General features: G+C 48.2%; 1 protein-coding gene and 1 long non-coding RNA gene across 4 annotated transcripts; both read right to left on the bottom strand.

The window, feature by feature from the left end:
• Positions 1 to 5,280: 5,280 nt before the first annotated feature.
• LOC120976780 (uncharacterized) lies at positions 5,281 to 10,841 on the bottom strand. The gene is made up of 2 exons (XM_040404171.3): positions 9,328 to 10,841; positions 5,281 to 9,208 (listed from the first exon to the last, which is right to left on the bottom strand). Exons 1-2 carry the CDS (start codon positions 10,746 to 10,748, stop codon positions 9,166 to 9,168), a joined length of 1,464 nt encoding a protein of 487 aa, XP_040260105.1. The 5' UTR covers positions 10,749 to 10,841; the 3' UTR covers positions 5,281 to 9,165.
• A 4,542-nt stretch (positions 10,842 to 15,383) lies between these two features.
• On the bottom strand, positions 15,384 to 18,486 carry LOC109785229 (uncharacterized). 3 transcript variants are annotated; one of them, XR_006672275.2, is made up of 7 exons: positions 18,296 to 18,486; positions 17,617 to 18,219; positions 17,171 to 17,517; positions 17,048 to 17,091; positions 16,869 to 16,969; positions 16,294 to 16,367; positions 15,384 to 15,717 (listed from the first exon to the last, which is right to left on the bottom strand). It is a non-coding gene; the product is annotated as an uncharacterized lncRNA (long non-coding RNA). The 3 variants fall into 3 exon arrangements; XR_002238072.4 differs by having other exon boundaries at positions 17,617 to 18,477; XR_002238074.4 differs by having other exon boundaries at positions 15,384 to 15,924; positions 17,617 to 18,444.
• Between the last annotated feature and the right edge of the window lie 1,523 nt (positions 18,487 to 20,009).

The following is a 20,009-nucleotide window of genomic DNA, read 5'->3' as shown; positions in this document are numbered from 1 at the left end:
AACAAAGATTTCTTAAGGTTAAGATGAAAACTATTAAAAGGGAAAGCAAGGTGCTCAGGTCAGTGGCTTACCGCCGGAGCCGGGTTAGCTTTGCAGAAGGGGTTTAACCCTGTCCTCCCGCAGTCTGCCAAGCTCTCGTTCAGAAGGGACTTGGTCATGTCGTCAATGACGTCCTCAGGTAAGTCGTTGGGGCTGTGCCGCAGAGGGTCATCCTTCCGGCCCGTATAATCACACATTAAGCCGGGGCGGCGGCTCAATGGAATCACCCGCCAGGCAATCCAGATCCGGACAAGATCAATGCCGTTAAGACCATTTCCCAGAAGAGTTTTTATCTTGTTGATGGTGGGATGAGCGGTTGACGTTCAGCTTGTTATAGTTTGTCTGGCAGGGGGTGATTTGACTCCAGACGCAGGGCGCGAAAGCCGGGCAGAGGGTTCTCATCAGCCGGAGAAGTATCCTGGCAGTAGAACCATGTCTGGTTCCAGTCCTTCGGGTGGCTTGGCAGTTCAGCATAGGGAAAGAGGCAATCTCTCCGACGTTGGATTGAAATTCCGCCAAGTTCCAAGCTAGGCCCGTTGGCACACTCGTTCTGGCGGTTCAGATAAAACAGCTCCCTAAAGAGCAGTAGGCTGGGCTCTTCCCCAAGGTATACTTCGCAGAACACTTGAAAGTTGCAAATGTTTGACACGGAATTGGGTCCTATGTCTTGCGGTCGCAGATCGAAGAAGTTCAGAACATCTCTAAAGAATTTTGAGCCGGGAGGTGCAAAGCCCCGGCTCATGTGATCAGCAAATATCACAACCTCTCCATCTCTTGGTTGAGGTCTTTCTTCCGACGGGTCAGGGGCACAATAGGACATGACCTCCTTCTTAGGCAGGTAACCCGTCTTCACGAAATCATCTAAGGTGTCATCAGTAACGTTGGACCTCACCCAGTTGCACGTAATGGGTGCCTTGGGAGCCTTGGGCGGCATTGTGAAAGACGAAAGCCTATGACAAAAGGAAATGTCTGGTTCAAATATAAGCCGGAGGAAGATTCTAGTGTAATATTCAAGATGGCGGCTTATGAAGGGGCCTAATGATATATGGCTAATTGTGTCGGATTATCTAAGCCGCTGTGGATGTCATAAGTAATTCAAGTTGTTTAAAGCTCTATCATGATTGAGCCGGAAGTTTCACCGAGCACGGCCTCTTTTAAGCCGGAGATATGAGCCGCCATGGTTAACAGATGCAGTTTTCGTCTAAGTGTGGTACAAACAGGTTTCACAGGTTGTAGGGATTATTTTGGATCAAACAATCGCCCAGAAAGAAAAAAATTCTAGACCTAGAAAGCTGATACAGAGAAGTTCATGAGCTCAGAACGAGGTCTTTCTGCGGATAAAAGGGATCTACTAGCATAAAAATGAGTGCGAAACCACTACCGCAGGAGTTCTACCCTGTTTTCCGGATCAAAAGGGGTCGCGGTGGAAGAACTGTGAAGAACTCGAGATGAACTACGAAGAACAGGGGAAGAACGGCGGAACCCTAATGCAAATCTACTGTGAAGAGTGGCAGGGACTTACTGGCGCTGATGAGGTGCGGAGGTTGCCGCCGTTTCTCTGGACCAGTTCAGGGTGATGCAGCGGCCGAGGTTGAGGAAGACCAGGGGCGCGACGGCGGCGGCGGCGGAGCTCGGGCTCTGGAGCGTCAGAGGAGGAAGACGATGGAGGAGAAGAGTGACGAAGACCCACGGGCCGGGCCTATTTATAAGGGCCGGCTGATAAATGGGCGCGAGAAACGAGGAGGCCAAGACGTGATTATCTCGCCACAGAAACGCCTCGATTTTCAGGATGATCATTAAAGGTAAGATCCGTTGGGATATGACAGGATAAAAAATGAGTTTAATGGAAGATGACGTCATGGCGGGTTACCCGGAATCCGGAAGATGACGTTACGGCGGGTTATAGCCTTCGCACAAGCAGAAGCCGGAAGATTTTCTTTCAAAGGGATTGAAGATTGACATGAACCGGTTCAAATCAATCTGGGGCCTAATGTTGAGGATATAACCATTAGAGTCACCCGCCCAGGAGGGGCCGGGTTACTCGTACAGATCATCACGAGAAGCCCAGTACCAAGCTTGAGGATGGCGGATCAATAATGGGCTTAAGACCCGGAGGCGGCTTAAGGCCCATAGTGATAAACCGCCGTTATGGCAAGACTTGTAGTGTAAGGCAAGAGTAGTTAAGAGTCCGAGCCGGATACTGTTATAAGCCGGCCGGGACTCTGAGAGCCGCTGGGCGTCAACCTCTCTATATAAAGGGACGACCCGGCGGCGGTTCAGGGAGAGAGACAACAGATTGATAGCCAGGCATAGCAATTAAGCTCCCTGGTCGTCGAAACCCTAAATAATACCACCTCAACTGGACGTAGGCTTTTACCTTCACCATAAGGGGCCGAACCAGTATAACCCTCGTGTTCCTTGTCCCGCTTAACCCCTTTAAGCTTCCTAGTTGCGATGGCTCCACGACTAAGTCCTTGCATGAGGACATCTGCCGTGACAATTCCACGACACTACCCGGCGATCCTCTCCTCGTCGCCCTGTTAGAGAGCGATCACCGGGTTGTATCTGGCACTTGCAAGGGTGTGTTTTATTAAGTATCCGGTTCTAGTTGTCATAAGGTCAAGGTACAACTCCGGGTCGTCCTTTTACCGAGGGACACGGCTATTCGAATAGATAAACTTCCCTGCAGAGGTGCACCACATAACCCAACACGCTCGATCCCATTTGGCCGGACACACTTTTCTGGGTCATGCCCGGCCTCGGAAGATCAACACGTCGCAGCCCCACCTAGGCACAACAGAGAGGTCGGCACGCCAGTCTAAATACTATGGCGCAGGGGTCTGGGCCCATCGCCCATTGCACACTTGCACGTTGCGAACGCGGCCGAAAGCAAACCTAGCCTAATAGGCGTTCCAGTCCAATCCGGCGCGCGCCGCTCAGTCGCTGACGTCACGAAGGCTTCGGCTGATACCACAACGTCGAGTGCCCATAACTGTTCCCGCGTAGTTGGTTAGTGCGTATAGACCAAATGGCCAGACTCAGATCAAATACCAAGAACTCGTTAAGCGTGTTATTTTAAAGTAACCGCGAACGCCGAGCAGGGCCAGGCCCACCTCTCACCTAGGCGGTCTCAACCTGCCCTGTCGCTCCGCCACAAAGATCCACCCAGAGGGCCGTCGGGACAAAGGTCCTTTCAACCCCCAATCCGTGAATCACTCCCGGGTACTCCTCGAGCCGACCCGACTTTAGTCACCACATGTATCATGTAAAAACTATATAAGTATATACCCGTGATCACGTCCCAAGTGATCACGGCCCGATAGTATAGCACAGTAGACGGACAAGAATGTAGGGCCACTGATGGAAAACTAGCATCCTATACTAAGCATGTAGGATTGTGGGTAAGGTATCAACAACTGTAGCAACAGTGACAGGCTATGCATCAGAATAGGATTAACGGAAAGCAGTAACATGCTACACTACTCTAATGCAAGCAGTATAGAGAAGAATAGGCGATATCTGGTGATCAAGGGGGGCTTGCCTGGTTGCTCTGGCAAGAAGGGTTCGTCGTCGATGTAGTCGATCACAGGGGTACCGGCAGCAGTCTCGGGGTCTACCGGAAAGAAGTAATGGAGGGGGGACACAATAAATAACAGAGCAATCAAAGCATCACAAAGCATAACATGGAAATACGCGGTGCTAGAGGTGATCTAACGCGGCAGGAAGTGATACCGGCGAAGAGGGGAAACATCCGGGAAAGTATTCCCGGTGTTTCGCGTTTTCGGGCAGATGAACCGGAGAGGGAAAGTTGCGTGTTCGATATGCTAGGGGTGTGTGGCGGACGAACGGGCTGCGTATCCGGATTCGTCTCGTCGTTCTGAGCAACTTTCATGTAGAAAGTATTTTCATCTGAGCTACGGTTTATTTTATATGATTTTTTAAAGTTTTAAATCATTTCTAGAATTCATTTAATTATTTTAATTCAACATTATCCAGAATAGTGCATGCTGACGTCATCATGACGTCAGCAGTCAACAGAGGTGTTGACTGGTCAAACTGACGTGTGGGTCCAGTGGGACCCACCTGTCATACTCTGGTTAGGTTAATTAGGATTTAACTAAACTAATTATGGTTCACTTAAACTAACTAGTTAATTAGACTAATTAAACAGGGTTAATTAACTTAATTAATTCACTAATTAATTAATTAATTAATTTTTAATTTTATTAATATTATTTTTAATTCTTTTTTTACGTTCTAGGGCCGGGCCCACTGGTCATAGGCACAAGGGCCTTAACGGGCATACGGGCAGGCGGTTGCGGGCGCAGCCGAGCGAGCACTCGCCCGCAGGGCGGGACGAGGCCGCCGGGGCACCGGCGACGGGGCAAGCCGGCGCGGCCAGCCGGGGCCACGGCGGGCGGAGGCGAGGGGGTGGCGCCGGTGCGGCCAGTGGCGCGCGGGCGACGCGGTGGCGCGGCCGCGGGAGGAGGAGAGGGCGGAGACAAGGCGCGGCGAGCGTGGTCCAGACGAGGCCAGTGGCCGGCGAGGCGGACGCGACCGCGGTGGTCGGTGTAACAAAGGGCAGAGGGGGAGGCGGGGGAGGTCCTCACCCCACGTTGCAGGGGAACGGGCGGCGAGGCTCGATGGAGCCTTTGGGGAGGAGGATGGGGACGGTCGACGCAGGGGAGGAGGCGACGACGTAGAGGACGAGGCGACGGGCGGTGGTGGGGTCCGGTGAGGAGGCCGTGGCACGGGCGCGAGGGAGGGGGTCATCGCCGGCGGGTGGCTCGTCCACCGCAGTAGGGTCGCCGGGCGGCGCGGGGCTCGAGCACGGAGCCAGGGCGAGGCGCGGGGCGACGTCGGGGCGAGGTGGCGCCGGCGATCCGGCGACGGCGCGAGCGAAGGGGTCGGGACGACGAGCGGCTTCGGGTCGGGCAGCGCCGCGCGGAAGGAGAAGGGGCGCGGGGTCGAGGTGGTTGCGAGGGGCGACGGTGTGGTGCGCCCCGATCCCGATTGGATCAGAGGGAGAGGGAGAGTGGGGGGAGTACGTGTGGTAGTTAGGGTTCGGTGGGAGTGCAGGGGCCTAAGTAGGCCAGAGAGGGGGCGGCTGGGCCGGCCTCTTGGCTAGCTGGGCCGGTTGGCCCAGCATGGGGGTGTTTCTTTTATTTTTCTTATTATTTCTCTTTTGGTTTTATTTTCTTTTCTTTTATTTTGTTCTATCTTTGTTTCATATTGTTTTAGTTTTTGTAAAATATATACTTGGCATCTAATTTGGTATTTCAATTTAGTCCACTGCCACAAAAACTCTAGTCCCCAAATAATTTAGTTTGATATTTTATTAATTAGTAAAGGCATTTAAATAATTAGTTTTGCTACTATTTAAATCATTATAGAGTTAAGCATTTCATAAAAGTTTGGTTTCACCACCACAATTACCTATGATTTATCCGACACATTTAGAACATTTTAGTTTTATTTTTGGAAAACTTTCGTTGTTTGCCTTAATTTCAAATTTGAATTTGAATAGGTTTCGAACTAACGCGAGATTAGCGACAGTAACGGAGGTGACATGGTGTCATTAGCAGAGGTTACTGTAGCTTGATTATCCGGCGTCACATATACCCATTGTATTTCCTTGTTGTACAAGTTGATCTAATCAATATAAAGAGATGCCGGTTGGTTGGGGCTAACCACGGCAAATAATTCCTTTTGACTTGGTATACAGAGCAGGTCGATCCGACCTAGGGTTTCGCTCACGCGCTTCCGCCGCCGCCGTCTCTTTTCCCCGCTGCCGCCGCCTACGCGCCGCCGCAGGAGCACTTCGACGCGATGGGCTCCACCGCCGCCGCGTTGCAGCTTTCCCTCTCCACTTCGAGCACCTCGTCCCAGTCCTCCGCACCATCCATCCCCGCCGGCGCCATCATCTCCGCCCCTATCGGCCAGAACCTCAACACCATCACGGTGCGTCTAGATCGCACCAATTATCTTCTCTGGAAGATGCAGATCGTCCCCAACATCGCCGGCCAGGGCTGGTACGGCTTCCTGGACGGCTCCTATGGAGCCCCTTCGGCCACGATCACCGAAGGAGGCGGTGCCAAGGCCGTGACCAAGCCCAATCCGGAGTACGCCTTGTGGTTCTACACGGATCAGCGTGTTCTCAGCATCCTCGTCGGCTCCATGACGGAGGAGATCTCGGCCATGTCATCAGCCGCACCACCGCGTCCTCTGTGTGGGCGTGCCTCGAGTCCATGTTCTCGGTGCAAAACAGGGCCGGGGTGCGCCAGATGCGGCGTCAACTCTCAACGCTGAAGAAGAACGACCTCACCGCCGCCGCCTACTTCCATAAGATGAAGGGTTTCGCGGACGCCATGGCCCAGGTGGGGTCGCCTCTCTCCGATGCTGAGGTGATCGACTACATCGTCGTCGGTCTCGGGCCTCAGTATGAGTCCCTCCAGCACTCTCTCACGGTGTTGGCAGCCGCCGGCGCTGATAACCTCAATATGTCGGACTTCTACTCCATGCTCCTCTCCTGCGAATCCCTCAAGGAGCAGAACGCCTTCGCCCCCGAGTTCTCCACCTCCGCTAATGCCGTGGCGCGGCAAGGCGACGGCCGTGGAGGGGGGCGCATCTTCGCCGACACCACCAACGACGGCCGCGGTGGGGGTCGTCCTACTGGCTCGCAAGGAGGCGGCCAGTACAACGGCGGCCAGCAGGCCTCCCGCGGTAACAACCGCCCCAACCAAGGGGGTGGTGGTGGTAGCAACGGCGAAGGAGAACAGGGCAACGACAGTGGCAGGCGCAACAACCGGCGCGAGCGCCCCCGCTGTCAAGTTTGCCGGTACTGGGGGCACGAGGCTCTCCAGTGCAAACAACGCTACAACCACGCGTTTCAGTACGACGAAAATCGTGCTGGAAATTCTGCCTCTTTCCAACCTGCACCCAGTCAACCTTGGCTCTTCGACACCGGCGCCACGGATCATCTCACCAACAACATGAGCCGGATGAACATCCAGGAGCGCTACAACGGCACGGATCAAGTGCAAGTCGCCAACGGTGCAGGTTTGTCTATTACACATGTTGGCCACTCTCGTTTACCTGGTTCATCCGCTCCAATTGAACTCAAAAATATTCTTCTTGACCTTAGCACTAATTTGCTCTCCGTTTATCGTCTTGTTTCTGACAATAAAATCTTTGTTGAATTTCATAAATTCTTTTTCTATGTCAAGGACAAGTTCACGAAGAAAATTCTTCTTCGCGGTAGGAGTCGTGGCGGCCTCTACCCTCTTCCGTTCAGTCGCGCCGTCACCTCTGGACGTCATGCATCTTCCGGCGTTAGGCTGACTACCGAGCAGTGGCATCGGCGTCTTGGTCATCCTTCGAATAAAATAGTTCATACCATTGTTAGCTCCAATAAATTGTTGTGTTCTTCAAACAACGAGTCCTCTGTGTGTGATGCTTGTCAGCGTGCTAAGAGTCACCAGTTACCATATAATTATTCTACTCGTGTTTCTACATCACCACTTGAGCTTATTCATACCGATGTTTGGGGGCCTACTTTGCCATCTTCAAAACTATGTCAGCTTCATTGATGACTATAGTCGTTACTGCTGGATATACTTGATCAAGCATAAATCTGAGGTTGAGAGCATTTTTTACACTTTCCAAAACCATGTTGAGCGTCTCTTGAATGCTAAGGTTCGTTCTGTTCAGTCAGACTGGGGGGTGAGTATCACCGTCTCCATGCTTATTTTCAACGCACCGGCATTGCTCATCGTGTCTTGTCCACATACCTCCCAACAAAATGGTATAGCTGAATGCAAGCATCGTCATCTCGTTGAGACGGGTCTAGCCCTCCTCGCACACTCCTCACTGCCTCTTCGTTTTTGGAACGAGGCATTTCTTACTGCTTGCTATCTCATCAACAAGATGCCACGCCTGTTATCAACAATGCCACACCTGTATTTCGCCTCCTCAACATGCTTCCGAAGTATTCTTTTCTCCGCACTTTTGGTTGTGCATGTTGGCCTAGTTTGCGTAAGTACAATTCACGTAAACTCGAGTTTCGCTCTAGGATGTGTGTGTTTCTTGGTTATAGTCCCATGCATAAAGGCTACAAGTGCCTTGATCGCTCCACTGGTCGTGTTTACATCTCCCGTGACGTCGTGTTCGACGAGACGTTGTTTCCCTATGCCACTCCCGGTGCCACTGTTGATGTATCCCAACTCCTTCCCGTGTCGTTTTCGTCAGATGAGCCAGTTACTCAGAGTACCGACATGCGTAATTATGGCATTACCTTGTTACCGGCTAATGCACCTGGTGTTGTTGTTAGTTCTCCTGTGCAGGTCCCCGCGACGTCAACTTCATCGCTCGATGTCCCTGCTCCATCAGCGCCACCGCCTCTGCATGCCTCGGGCGGCACGCCAGGGGCCCGCTTGCATGCAGGCACGCAGGCTGCTCCCGGATCGGCACTGCCTCTGCATGCCTCGGCTGGCACGCCTGGGCCCGGCTCGCATGCAGGCACACCCCGCTCGCCCGGGTCGGCCTCTCGTGTTGTTTCTGGTGTCGACCCCGCCCAGGCCGATACGCCGGTCCCGGTCGTCGACCACGACCCGCGGTCTCGCTCTCCGTCGCCAGCGCGGTCATCTGCCTCGCCGGCTCCTGACGGGGCTTCTTCGCCTGGCCCGTCTCCGGCCCGTGACGAGGCCACTTCCTCGCCCTCGTCGACATCCTCTACACCACCAGCGTCGCTGCCTCCAGCGCCTCCCGCTGCTGAACCGGCACGGGTCATCGTCATGCGACAGCGCAATGATATCTCTCGTCCCGAGGTGTATCGGGATGGCACGGTTCGATATCCCTATCGTCGTCAGGCTTTTATGGTGGAGCCTGCATCTCATCGTACTGCTCTCTCTGAGCCAGCTTGGCGTGCTGCTGTGGAGGCTGAGTTTGAGGCACTTCAGGCTAACAAAACGTGGATATTGGTACCCCGTCCACCTAGTACTAACATTGTTGGCAGCAAATGGATCTTCAAAACGAAGTTCCGTCCCGATGGTTCTGTTGATAAATACAAGGAGAGGCTTGTGGCTCGAGGCTTCACACAGCAGTACGGTATAGATTATCATGATACTTTCAGTCCTGAGCAGACTCTGCTGCAACTTCCTCATCACATGGCCTTTAGCAAAACAAGAGACAAAATGTCAGGTGTCGTGAGGTAAAATAAGTTCAGAACTGGTTTGACAAATCCTTTTTCTTGAGTTTTGTGAACAGAAGCAAAGTAAAAGAAAACCATGCCTTGGACTTGGAGTGGTATTCAGATATTCGGAGAATGCACAGGAAATGGGATCAAAAGAAGTGGATCTCCCGCCGCAATATGGTTCGGTGACTTCCCACTTCTTTACAATAGCAACACAAAGAAGTGGAATGGGATCAAAGGAAATGGATCTCCCGCAACAATATTGGTCGATGACTTCCAGCTTCTTCTTTCCAATATCAACACCAACAAGCAATGTGTCTTCTTCCTGAGACTCCACCTTAGACACGAGGTAGACAACATTACCACTGTAAACACTGAAGGTCGGGAAGCTCGTAGTCTTGAGGTTTCCCAATGTCCATTTATTGTCTTTACCATTCCATAGATGATGATGCAGCTTAGAGGGTGCAGGTGGAAAGGCTGATACTTCATCAACATGGACAATGTGACTCTTGTGCCAATAGTTCCAAAAAATGCTCCTAAGCATTGTCCGAATCTTCCAGCCAGCAGGTTCATAATAAGGTTGGTCATCTGTAACGTCCATATCATCATGGTTGAGGAGCTCCGCATCATAGATGATATCTGTCGAAGTGCTCTTTCTGACAACAGTCAACCATCTGACACAGTGTTCAATCTCGACGAAGTTGATGAAACCATTTGGGAAGCCTATGACGTCCCGCACTTGCCGTGCTCGACTTTCCCGGTGCAGGTCAAAATCGGCCTTGGGCAGCGGGAGGAAGCAGAGAATAGGATCCTTCTCAAGCACATCGCACACGACGATGCCGCGCCAGAGGTCGACCCATCCTACCATGCTTTCTCCGAGAGTGATCACCTTGTCGATTTGGCTTGGCAAGTCCCGTGGCAGGACATCCGAGATGGGCGCCTGCAGCTGCAGGTGTTTGGTGCTCCACTCGTTCGTCTCCGACGAGAAGATGTGCAGGTTGTAGTGCCCAAGGTCTTCTCCATTCGGGGAAAGATCAGCGACCAGGAAATTGTCGCCCTCGCGGGGCACGATGGCAGCGTGCCATGAGTGTTTGTAGGCTGGAGAACAAGGGACGGGTCTGATGGTGTGCTTGCCACCGGGGGCAGCCTTGTAGACGAAGTACTCGAGGTGCTGGGAGTCTTCGTCTGTGCTAGGTGGGTTGGTTTTGAAGGCGAAGCAGAGGAGGACGAGATCATCGGCGGAGGAGACGACGCGGGGCTCCGTGGTGCAAACCTCTTGTATGCTGATCCCGGGAAAGTGGACGCAGAAGTAGGAGACGGCAGGCGGGTCGGCGAGGCAGAAGCTGACCTTGAATTCGTGCCCCGTGCTGGCCCTGCCCTTCACGGTGGTGGCGTTGTCGCGGTCGGCGAGGTAGGCTATGCTGTCGAGGAGGACCCAGGAGGGGTAGCGGGAGGGGTTGGCGCCGGCTGGATCGACGACGGGGGGCTGGAAGGAGGCGGCCGTGAAAGATCGCTCCATGGCTGCTGGGTCCAAGAAGGATCTGGGAACTAGGGTTGCCTGGGGTGGGGGTGGCGGCGGCAGCGAAGATTTGGGAACTAGGGTTACCTCTCGATTTGGGGGGGACGGCAAGCGATTTCCCTTTGTAGGGACAGCGGCGTGCGGGCAGTCTGGGTTAGATTTGTCTTCCTTCCTGGGCCTAGGCCTGGGCCGTGGCAGCCAGCCTGTCCACGTTCATGTAATTTTTTTTCTTAGTCTTGCCTGAAAAAAAAAGTCTCGCTGCAATCTATATATAATTATCTATATCTACTAGTAAAAATGCCCGTGCATTGCAACGGCAGAAAAATATATTGTTCCATGTTATCTGGTGTTTCCGTGCGTTGTCATGGAAGCACACTCTCATATGTGATGCCATCAAGATTCGTCCTAACCAAAAACTAAATTATCCATTTGTTAAAGTATCATAAATGCACAATACATGCATTTGCCTATATAAAGAGATGGGTAGTTGAATGACCATACATCGCTATGGTGAAAAAAAATCAACTGATTGCAACTTTTTCATTTCTCAATTAAACCTAGGCACCTTTGACCACCCTGAACTCTCTTGTCACCCAAACAACATAACAATATTATGATATACGGAGTATTAATTTTGCTCACATATTTTATTGTCATAATTGATTGACATCGGAGGCCTCCAATTATGAGGCTCCCTGTGATAAGGTAGTGCACTTCTGCGTACTCGTTGTAGTGGCCCAGCGCGGTACCAGCCAACATGATAGATAGCGACAGATCAAGCAGTAGCTGAAGCCTGAGACGTTAAGGTCATCTGTCTTCAGTCTGGATCCATCTCTTGGAAGCCCACTTTGACTCTGCCTCCTTCCTTGTCGCGCCCAAGGTGACCACCACAGGTGGCCAGTCGCCCTCCAACCGCCGCATAGCGCCATCTGTTACCAGGGGCGGCATGCATGCCTTCCGAGTTTGCTAGGTCCGATTTTATAGCTCGATTGCCTTTCATATTTCTTTTCTCTTGTCACCTCAAGTTTGTTTGGCAGCCCACAACATTTATATAGAAGATTCATTAGCCTCACTTTCCTTCCTTAATCTTCTGTCATGATCTTTGAGACGACTTCCTGATACTCGAGAAATTTAAATACCTATATAAATTGGGTAGAAAACGAGGTGGGACTATTTAAGAACAGAATCAACATTTGTTGTAACAAATAACAAAAGCTAGCTCGGTTGGCTCAGCCATTGTGTGTCGTGCGTTTGGTTTTGGGTTTGAATCCTCTCACCAACATGTGTATTTTTGCTTCAAAAAAAAAGGATAGGTGGGTCGGATTGATTGGGCCGTAGCGCATGGGCAAGCTGGTATGGCTTGGCACGGACGAAACGACGGTGGACGAAGGAAATTAATAACGTACGATATTTAGGAGGCCTATTATGGCATATGAATAGTACCATCTCGGATGTAGAAATAGGTGAAAAAACTGAAAGCGTAAATTCACGGGAAGAAGCGTATTGTGACGGTGAACCCACGGAGTCAATCCGTGCTTTATTATTAATTAGCACATATGCCCGTGCGTTGCAACGGGTGCAACATAATGTTTAGAAAACAAAAAAGTAATTTATTACCACTCAAATGTTACAACAGGTGTTCACTTGGCGATGGAATTGGGTGTTGAAAAAGTTTGTCTCAAGACAAACAATCAAGGTGTGGCACCTGCTTTCCAATCAAGAGATCAAGACCGTTCGAGGTTTAGCCCTCTTATAGAAGAGATCAAGGAGTTGCTTGCTGGTGTGAATGAGCACCGGGTGATCTGGTCGAGGCGACCGGCAAACAAAGCGACTGGTATCTTGTGAGCGAAGGTTGTGTTAATAAGTAGTGAAAAACTTGGTTTAATGTATCCCCATTTTCTATCCATGACGTATATTGGACGAAATGGTCGTGAACTAAAGAAAAAATAAAGTAGCGATTACCCTAAAAGTAGTAAAACAAAATTAAAGTACGAACAAGAATTCATGCATCAAATGTTACGAACTAAGAAGGTTTGAATTACTTGAATTGAGGGTCTTCGTCAAAGTACTATGCAACACGATCTTCCTCTCTCTTTTTCATCTGCAAAGTACTCAATATAGTGTGCCTCTGGTTCAGCTCCAATAGTAGTAGCACTAACACCGAAGATCATCATAAAATTAAAAAAATCACCACAACTCTCTCTTCTCACTCTGATCTCTCTCAACCCCATTGATCCATCTTATAAGCAGCATCAAACAACCTGCTCCATCTCATCTCATCGAACAATAGCATAGTACAAAAGAATATCATCTCATCTCTCTCTGTGTCTCCATCTGACTACATCGGAGCTGCACGAACAGCTAGTTGTCACAAAAATCTGTATCTCTCTCATCTCTCTCCCCGTCCCGAGCCCGTCTCCTCTTTCTGGGAACCGATATTTATTGGAGGGTAGCAAAGGCGGCGAGGAAGGTGAAGTTTGACTCCAACTCATGTTCTACACGGATAATTTCTGACGAAAGTGCATCTAATCAGGACTATTTATTGATTTTTGGACGATTATAAACTTTTACGGTATCGATCACATACCAAAGAGGCTGGGTGATGCCACGGGCGATGGCCAACCCTGTGCGTGCGGCGCCTAGGTCCAGACGGACGAAATTTAGTATCACCTCATGTATATGTTTTAAATTCGAATTGAAAGCGTAAATTCACGAGAAGAAGTGTATTGTGACGGTGAACCCGACAAAGTCAATCCGTGCTTTATTATTAGGGAAAGATTAGTGAAAGGGAAAGATTTGTTTTTTAGGTTCCTATAGCAAAAGGGCCCGTGCGTTGCAACGGGTCCATCTCTCTTTCAACATCAAGATATCGAGTAGAAACGGCTCATCATGGCTCATAAACTTGGTGCGAATCTCTAACATCCTAAATATTAGCAGAACATTCTCATATGGATGTATTTTGTAGCTTACACTATTACACAATGTATAATACATCCTAGATTATGTGACCGAGTCATGTAATTTTCTTTTATGACCGGTTGTGGTCCATTCTCTTTAATGCACTATTCCAGTTGCGATTTTGATGTATTTTCTTTTCTTACAGCTTTCAATTTTTTTGATTTAAATTTAAATTGCAACTGTACAACTCCGACGAAATAAAAATGTCATATTATGTCAATCTGATTATATAGTGATTGATTATGCATTTTAGTGGAATCCATCGCTAAGGATACAAATCAGTTTTTACTTAAAATACTATTTAATTTAAGTAGGGTATATTATTTTGTATTAATTTTCTTTTATTCTGAAAACGCTTTTGCATGCAAGTTTGGTCGATTATGATTTGTTTTTATCAGTATAATTTTATTTTATTTGTAACTATATGTGTTGAATTGTTGATTCTGGCACATATCTTCTACTGTTTACCAATTATCGAGGGATTTTATGACTTAATATGCAGAAATATATGGAGAAGTAAAAATAATAATAGCTGTCATGTGGCAGTACAGGTTTGAGCTGTGAGTCAAGAACGATTGATCTTGTAGCTATCCTTGTACCATGTCTCCATACTCCCAAACATGTCAAGCAGGCAACGTGATCCCTCCCTCTTCCCACCTTCCTTTTTCCTAATTAATTAGCCACTATATTAGGTCTCCGTTCCTTGGCTTAATCGTTGTCCCTCGACATCTCTCTTTGAGATCTAATCTGTTACTTCCTTCGTTTCAAAATAGATGACCCAACTTTGTATTAATAAATGGTTTGAAATAGTTTTGATTCCCGAGTCGCTCCTTGAGACCCTGAAACCTAAAAGACATATATAAATTATAAGAATTTAATTTAAGATAGCAAGGTGGGACTATTTATAAATAGGCAAATTAACGGATTGGTGGGCTGATTTTGTGTGCGCGCATAGGCCCACCAGGGGCTCCAGATAGGCCCAGCCGGGGCAGACGATGTCCGACTATTTCCTTATGTACCAAATCCTCAATCTGCACGCAATTGTGGAGTAGAGCAGCTGGATGCAGCCTTTGCGATGAAAAGGAATGTACTGGGTTCGATCCCCGTATATATATATATCTTCTTATTGAATTCAAATTGAAAGCATAGAATTACGCGAAGAAGCGTATTGTAGAAAATATATATCATATGCCCAACCTAATAACGTGATCAATCCCAACACAATGTGCTTGGTCGCGAGATGACACACCTTACCGTTATCGACACCCAGTGTCCTAGGCTCAAATCTTCGTCCTCTCCTTGGCTTGGCTTCTCCTCCATTCCTCCTCCTGTTGACGTTAACAAAACCAAATTCCAAATCAATCGTCCACCCTATTTGACCCTTCTCAAGGCATCCAACCGATTGGCAAAGAAGCACAGGCGCTCAGCCGCCCATATTTCCACAGTGAAAGAAGAGACTTCATGGTTTAACAGATCCGAGATGTCTTGAACAAGAGCATAAAACAAGCTCAGCATATGTTCTTACCAACACCAAACAGAGGGTATAATTTATAGCTACCAAGATGTATATTCACAATTATACAGAAAATTTTAAAAACTGTTGTTGACAGGTGATTCAGTTATTCGAGTATTTTTCCCATTAGCCTAGTATAAGGAAACACCAAGTATCATCCGTGATTGATCAATTATAGCTACCAAGATGTATATTCACAATTATAGATAAAAAATTACAAACTGTTGTTGCAGATATAACACCGCCGTTACAATAAAAGAAAGATTGCAGGTGATTCAGTTATTCGAGTATTTGCCCATTAGCCTAGTAAGAATACACCAAGTATCATCCGTGACTGATCACTGGGACATCCTTTGTGCTTCATAAGGCTAACGCAGGCATACAAATGGATAAAAACCAATATTGGATTTTCTTTCCGTCCGAAATAAGACTCCCTAGTAGTAATAGGTAGCTGCCGACACCCCAAGCTGAAGAACAAGAGAGCAGAATGTATGTTCCCTAACACCACATCACAAAAAGGAATTAACTCGAAATAGATCAAGCAAAACTGAACTAATCACAACATCCCACTGCGACAGAAATTAAACGCACTTCTCTGAACATCATCATTAAAAAAAATTGATTGTTAAGTGGAGAGAGGTATCCTTGACATGTGATGTTACTGGAACCAACTCATCAGTCTGCAAACTACCATCTGTTCGAATCCTACAGAAGCAATATACATTTGAAGATACAATGCAGGAGTATAGATTGTTAGGACTTCACCTGTTTTTGGTTAAAAAAAATAGGTATCTTGGGACACAGCAAGCTGAAATTATCCGATGTATAAATAGTCAATTAGGATCTAAGGCATATTACATTTTTTATGAGGTTCATAGAAAAGCATCTATCTAGAATACAAGTCCGAATAATTATGTAGTCATGAGCAAAAGGGGGGCTGAACAAAGAACCTCATATATGCTAATTAAATTCGATAAATATATATCCATACTAATAACCTTTTCATACAGAATTAGGAAATTGTCCTACTGAATGATGAAAAAAATTGGAAGACAATATGTTGTTCATATGCACCTGATTTCTCCATCAAGTCATGTCTTCCATATCTATTGGCCGTCAGCTTGAAGCTCTCTTGTAGTACCGATTCCCTGCGCCACAAACCAATATAAACGACGATCACCACAGGGAACTGATAGTGCTATGGCAGCCAGCGACTCATTTGTGATCAAGGCCGGGGTGCTATGGAGTCTTGCATAAAGAACAACATAAAGATTTGGGATTAGGGTAGGATATAAAACTTATAAAGCTTTACATGTTTTGCCTTTTCCCCCTCAAATTGGCAATAATAATACCGAAGGATATAGGCCAAAAGATTGATTAAATACGTGTGTAGTTGCTATTTTTATCCTAACAATGGCCAATCGCTTTACAGGAGGGTAGTAGAGATGCCGCTGTATTAGAAAAAACAATATGACAGATAGAATTCGAAATTGTGAACCTGTAAAGAGAGGTGTGTATTTTAAGTTTTACAAACTTACAAGATTTCTCAAGATGATTTTTAATATTGTGTATAATCTATCTTTGGCGGATCTGCAGTAAGCTTTTCAAATTGTCGCCCATGCAAAAATTAAGCTAGATGTATGGCGTACCTGAGTTATATAGGTTTTGTTTACATCACGTACATGTACCCCGTGTACACAACCCGCCTATATTTCAACTCCAATGTATGTGCTTTAATAATTGGATAATCCTGATCCGAAGAAACACATGAATAACTCAAAATGAATTGTGGATTTATTACATACTTTTAAAGATAGAAATACCATACCTCATGTATATGAGATCAACCACAAGGAGCTGACTCGGGTAATCCTGATCCCAAAAAAACACAGGAATAACTCAAAATGAATTGTGGATTTGTTACATACTTTTAAGGATAGAAATACCATACCTCATGTATATGAGATCAACCACAAGGACGCTGACTCCAGCAAAGACACTTGCTCCAAATCAAGAAAAGGAAATCATAAATTATGATAAGTTTCTCTCTGATTAATCAAGCAACCGTAGCACACCAGTCCCAACTCCCAAGTACTGATCCAGTTTCTCTCTGATTAATCAAGCAACCATGATCTCTCTGAAAGATCCTAATCAACCAGCACACCAGTCCACTGATAAATCAAGCAGTCCCGATCTCTCTGAAAAATCCTCAATTTACATGTTCTCCTTCCTTCCCAGCCATGGCCAAGACTATACTCCTCCTTTCATTGAAGGGACTTTCTCAGCCATGTCATTTATCTACAATCAGAAAAATCAAGATAAACAATACAGATCTATTTTCTTCAACAGATAGTATAACATGGAACAATCAGATGGACAGAAAGATGCAGTACTCACAGCAAAGATAAAGCTCATGAACATTGGCTCGGACAAACACACAAACACCTTGTGTGCAAAAAACAACAGAGAACATCCACAAGCTATAACCAGCTAAATCATCAGTTGAGGTGGAGGGCAGTGCAGAGGGGACGGCGAGGTCGCCTGCGAGTGCAACGACGACCGGCTGGCGAGCGCGTGCCCTCCAGGGCGGCGCATAGCGAGGAGCTCGGGGGCACGGATGAGAGGAGGAGCTGAGGTGGAACGGTGGTGAAGGGTGCTGCGATCTGGCGTCGGTTGGCGGCTGGCGCACCGGGTCGAGCATCACGTAGGGTATGCCGGCTGGACGCAGAGGTGGTCGGGGTAGGCCTTGGCACGGCTGGGCCTTGTGCTCACTGCGCTGGAGGCGCGTCTCCCTCGAGCACAGGAACAGGAGGCAGGGGACGAGCTACAGGAGCTCCATGGTGGAGGTCATGGCGGGTTGGGCGGCCCCGGATCGGGTAGAGGAGGTGGAGGGCGCGCAGATCCCGGAGGGAGGCGCCGGATCTGGCCGGTGGAGGTCACGTGGCGGCGTTCGAACCTCGAGCTCGAGGACTGGGCATCCATGGCCCTGGCGCTGAGCTCCTGGAGAGAAGGAGATAAAAGGAGATTAGAGAGAGAGAGAGGGGAAAGAGAGAAGGCAGGGGAGCGGCGGCGTGACCTGGGTGGTCGCCGACGACGGCGCCGGTCGCCGGACGACGCGCTAGGGAGGCAGGGGAGGAGGCGCACGGGAGGAGGAGCTCGGGGTCGGGCGCTGGTGGTGGCGGCTTACGGGCGGCTACAGCACTCGGGCCTGGGCGGGCCGGATCTGGCCTCGAAAGAGGGGGAGACTAGAATGAGATTGGGGCTTCAGATGCGATCATGCGATCAGACACTTGGGCCATCAGATGGTGATCGTATGGTACAGATGGGTGAGGTGGGTTTGGATGCCAAATTATACATTCAGCCCCCTGAGCTCCAGTAATATTGCACTTAGCAGCTCTCTGCTTTGATTTTGTACCTGGTACTATTGCACATAATGGATTGTGTGAAGTATTGTATATGCATGAAACGAATAGTTTTGGTGATGTAGAAAATATATAAAAAAGGAAATCAAAAACTGATCCCCTGGCTGTAGACATTACTGATATTGGAATATCTCCGGTTGTGCCATATATTCCAATATACTGATTATCAAGAACACAAACTTGAAAAATATTTATCTCAAAACTCTTTTTAAACATGCTTGTTTTCAAAGTCTGAAAAATGAATTACACAGCAGCAACATCTAGCACAAAAAACATCTTCTTTGCGTACAATAAATAACATCATCAGTGTGTTCTCTGCCTCAATAACAACATCTTGGACAGGTTTGGAAGAAGAAATACAGCCCCTAAAAAAACTTTCGGAAGATCAAATGCACCAGAAAAAAGATTGGCTTACGAATTGATGAATACATGTACATCATAGGAGTTGATTAGATGTGCAAGCAAAGAAGGTTGCTTGCATAAGATTAGTGGACGACAGAAACATAGGATGGGACGAGAGGACCATCTGCACCACACATCGAGCCAGGAATTAGTACAAGAACCACGCCATCCGCTAGAGAAATCGATCTGGCAAAAGGGGAACAACTGAGATGTGGCCAGATCCGCGGCCAAGGGTACCGGGTCGCCGTAGCCAACGGAGGCGGGTGGCCGGACCTTGATGAGCCATCTGCTGGGTTGCACGGGAGGGCGACGGTGGCTCTCGTGGTGGGCGGAGACGGAGGCGACGTGCTTCGGAACCACCAGATCTAGTGTCATGAAGGATTGGGATGGTCGGATCTAGGAGGCTGTGCGGCTAGGGATGGTTGATCCAGCGAGGTCGGCGGCTTGTGTCGGGACGACTCACGGCGAAGCACTCCGGCTGCTCGTGCGGAGAATGGATTACTTTTGGTGATTGACTATTGAATCGTGGGGTGAATAGGACCTCGGGCTGCTATATTTTGGTACGTCGAGGTGTTTTGTGCAAACTGTGTAACGCCTCTGCTCCTTGCTCGACCAGTACCCCAGGATGGCCATTGGGTGGCTCAGATGTATGGATCGTATGATCGCTTCCGAAGGCCCGATCGTATACAAGTTGCCCCCCTCGAAAGGTTTTCTCACTTTAAAAGGACCGCGGGTTGAATTTTGAAAACCGCAGGGACTCTTTTGCAAAAGCGACGCGACGGTGAACCCAGCAAACTTAACCCGTGCTTTATTATTATATATATTATAAATTATAAATTAAATTAATTATAGTTATTAATTATTATTAATAATTATTAATTATTATTATTATTATCATTACTAGCAAAAGGGCTCGTGCGTTGCAACGGGTATCAAATAAATAAAATTTGAATTATAAACATTTAG

This window comes from Aegilops tauschii, chromosome 3 (assembly GCF_002575655.3).
Source record: "Aegilops tauschii subsp. strangulata cultivar AL8/78 chromosome 3, Aet v6.0, whole genome shotgun sequence".
NCBI lineage: Eukaryota > Viridiplantae > Streptophyta > Magnoliopsida > Poales > Poaceae > Aegilops > Aegilops tauschii.
This window is presented reverse-complemented; position numbering and strand designations above follow the sequence as displayed.

What these genes read in the sequence shown, in the direction of transcription:
- LOC120976780 (XM_040404171.3), bottom strand. Translation starts at nt 10,748, where the DNA reads ATGGAGCGATCTTTCACGGCCGCCTCCTTCCAGCCCCCCGTCGTCGAT. An exon ending in AATACCACTCCAAGTCCAAG is followed by an intron (nt 9,209 to 9,327) that starts GCATGGTTTTCT and finishes GTTTTGCTAAAG; the next exon opens with GCCATGTGATGAGGAAGTTG.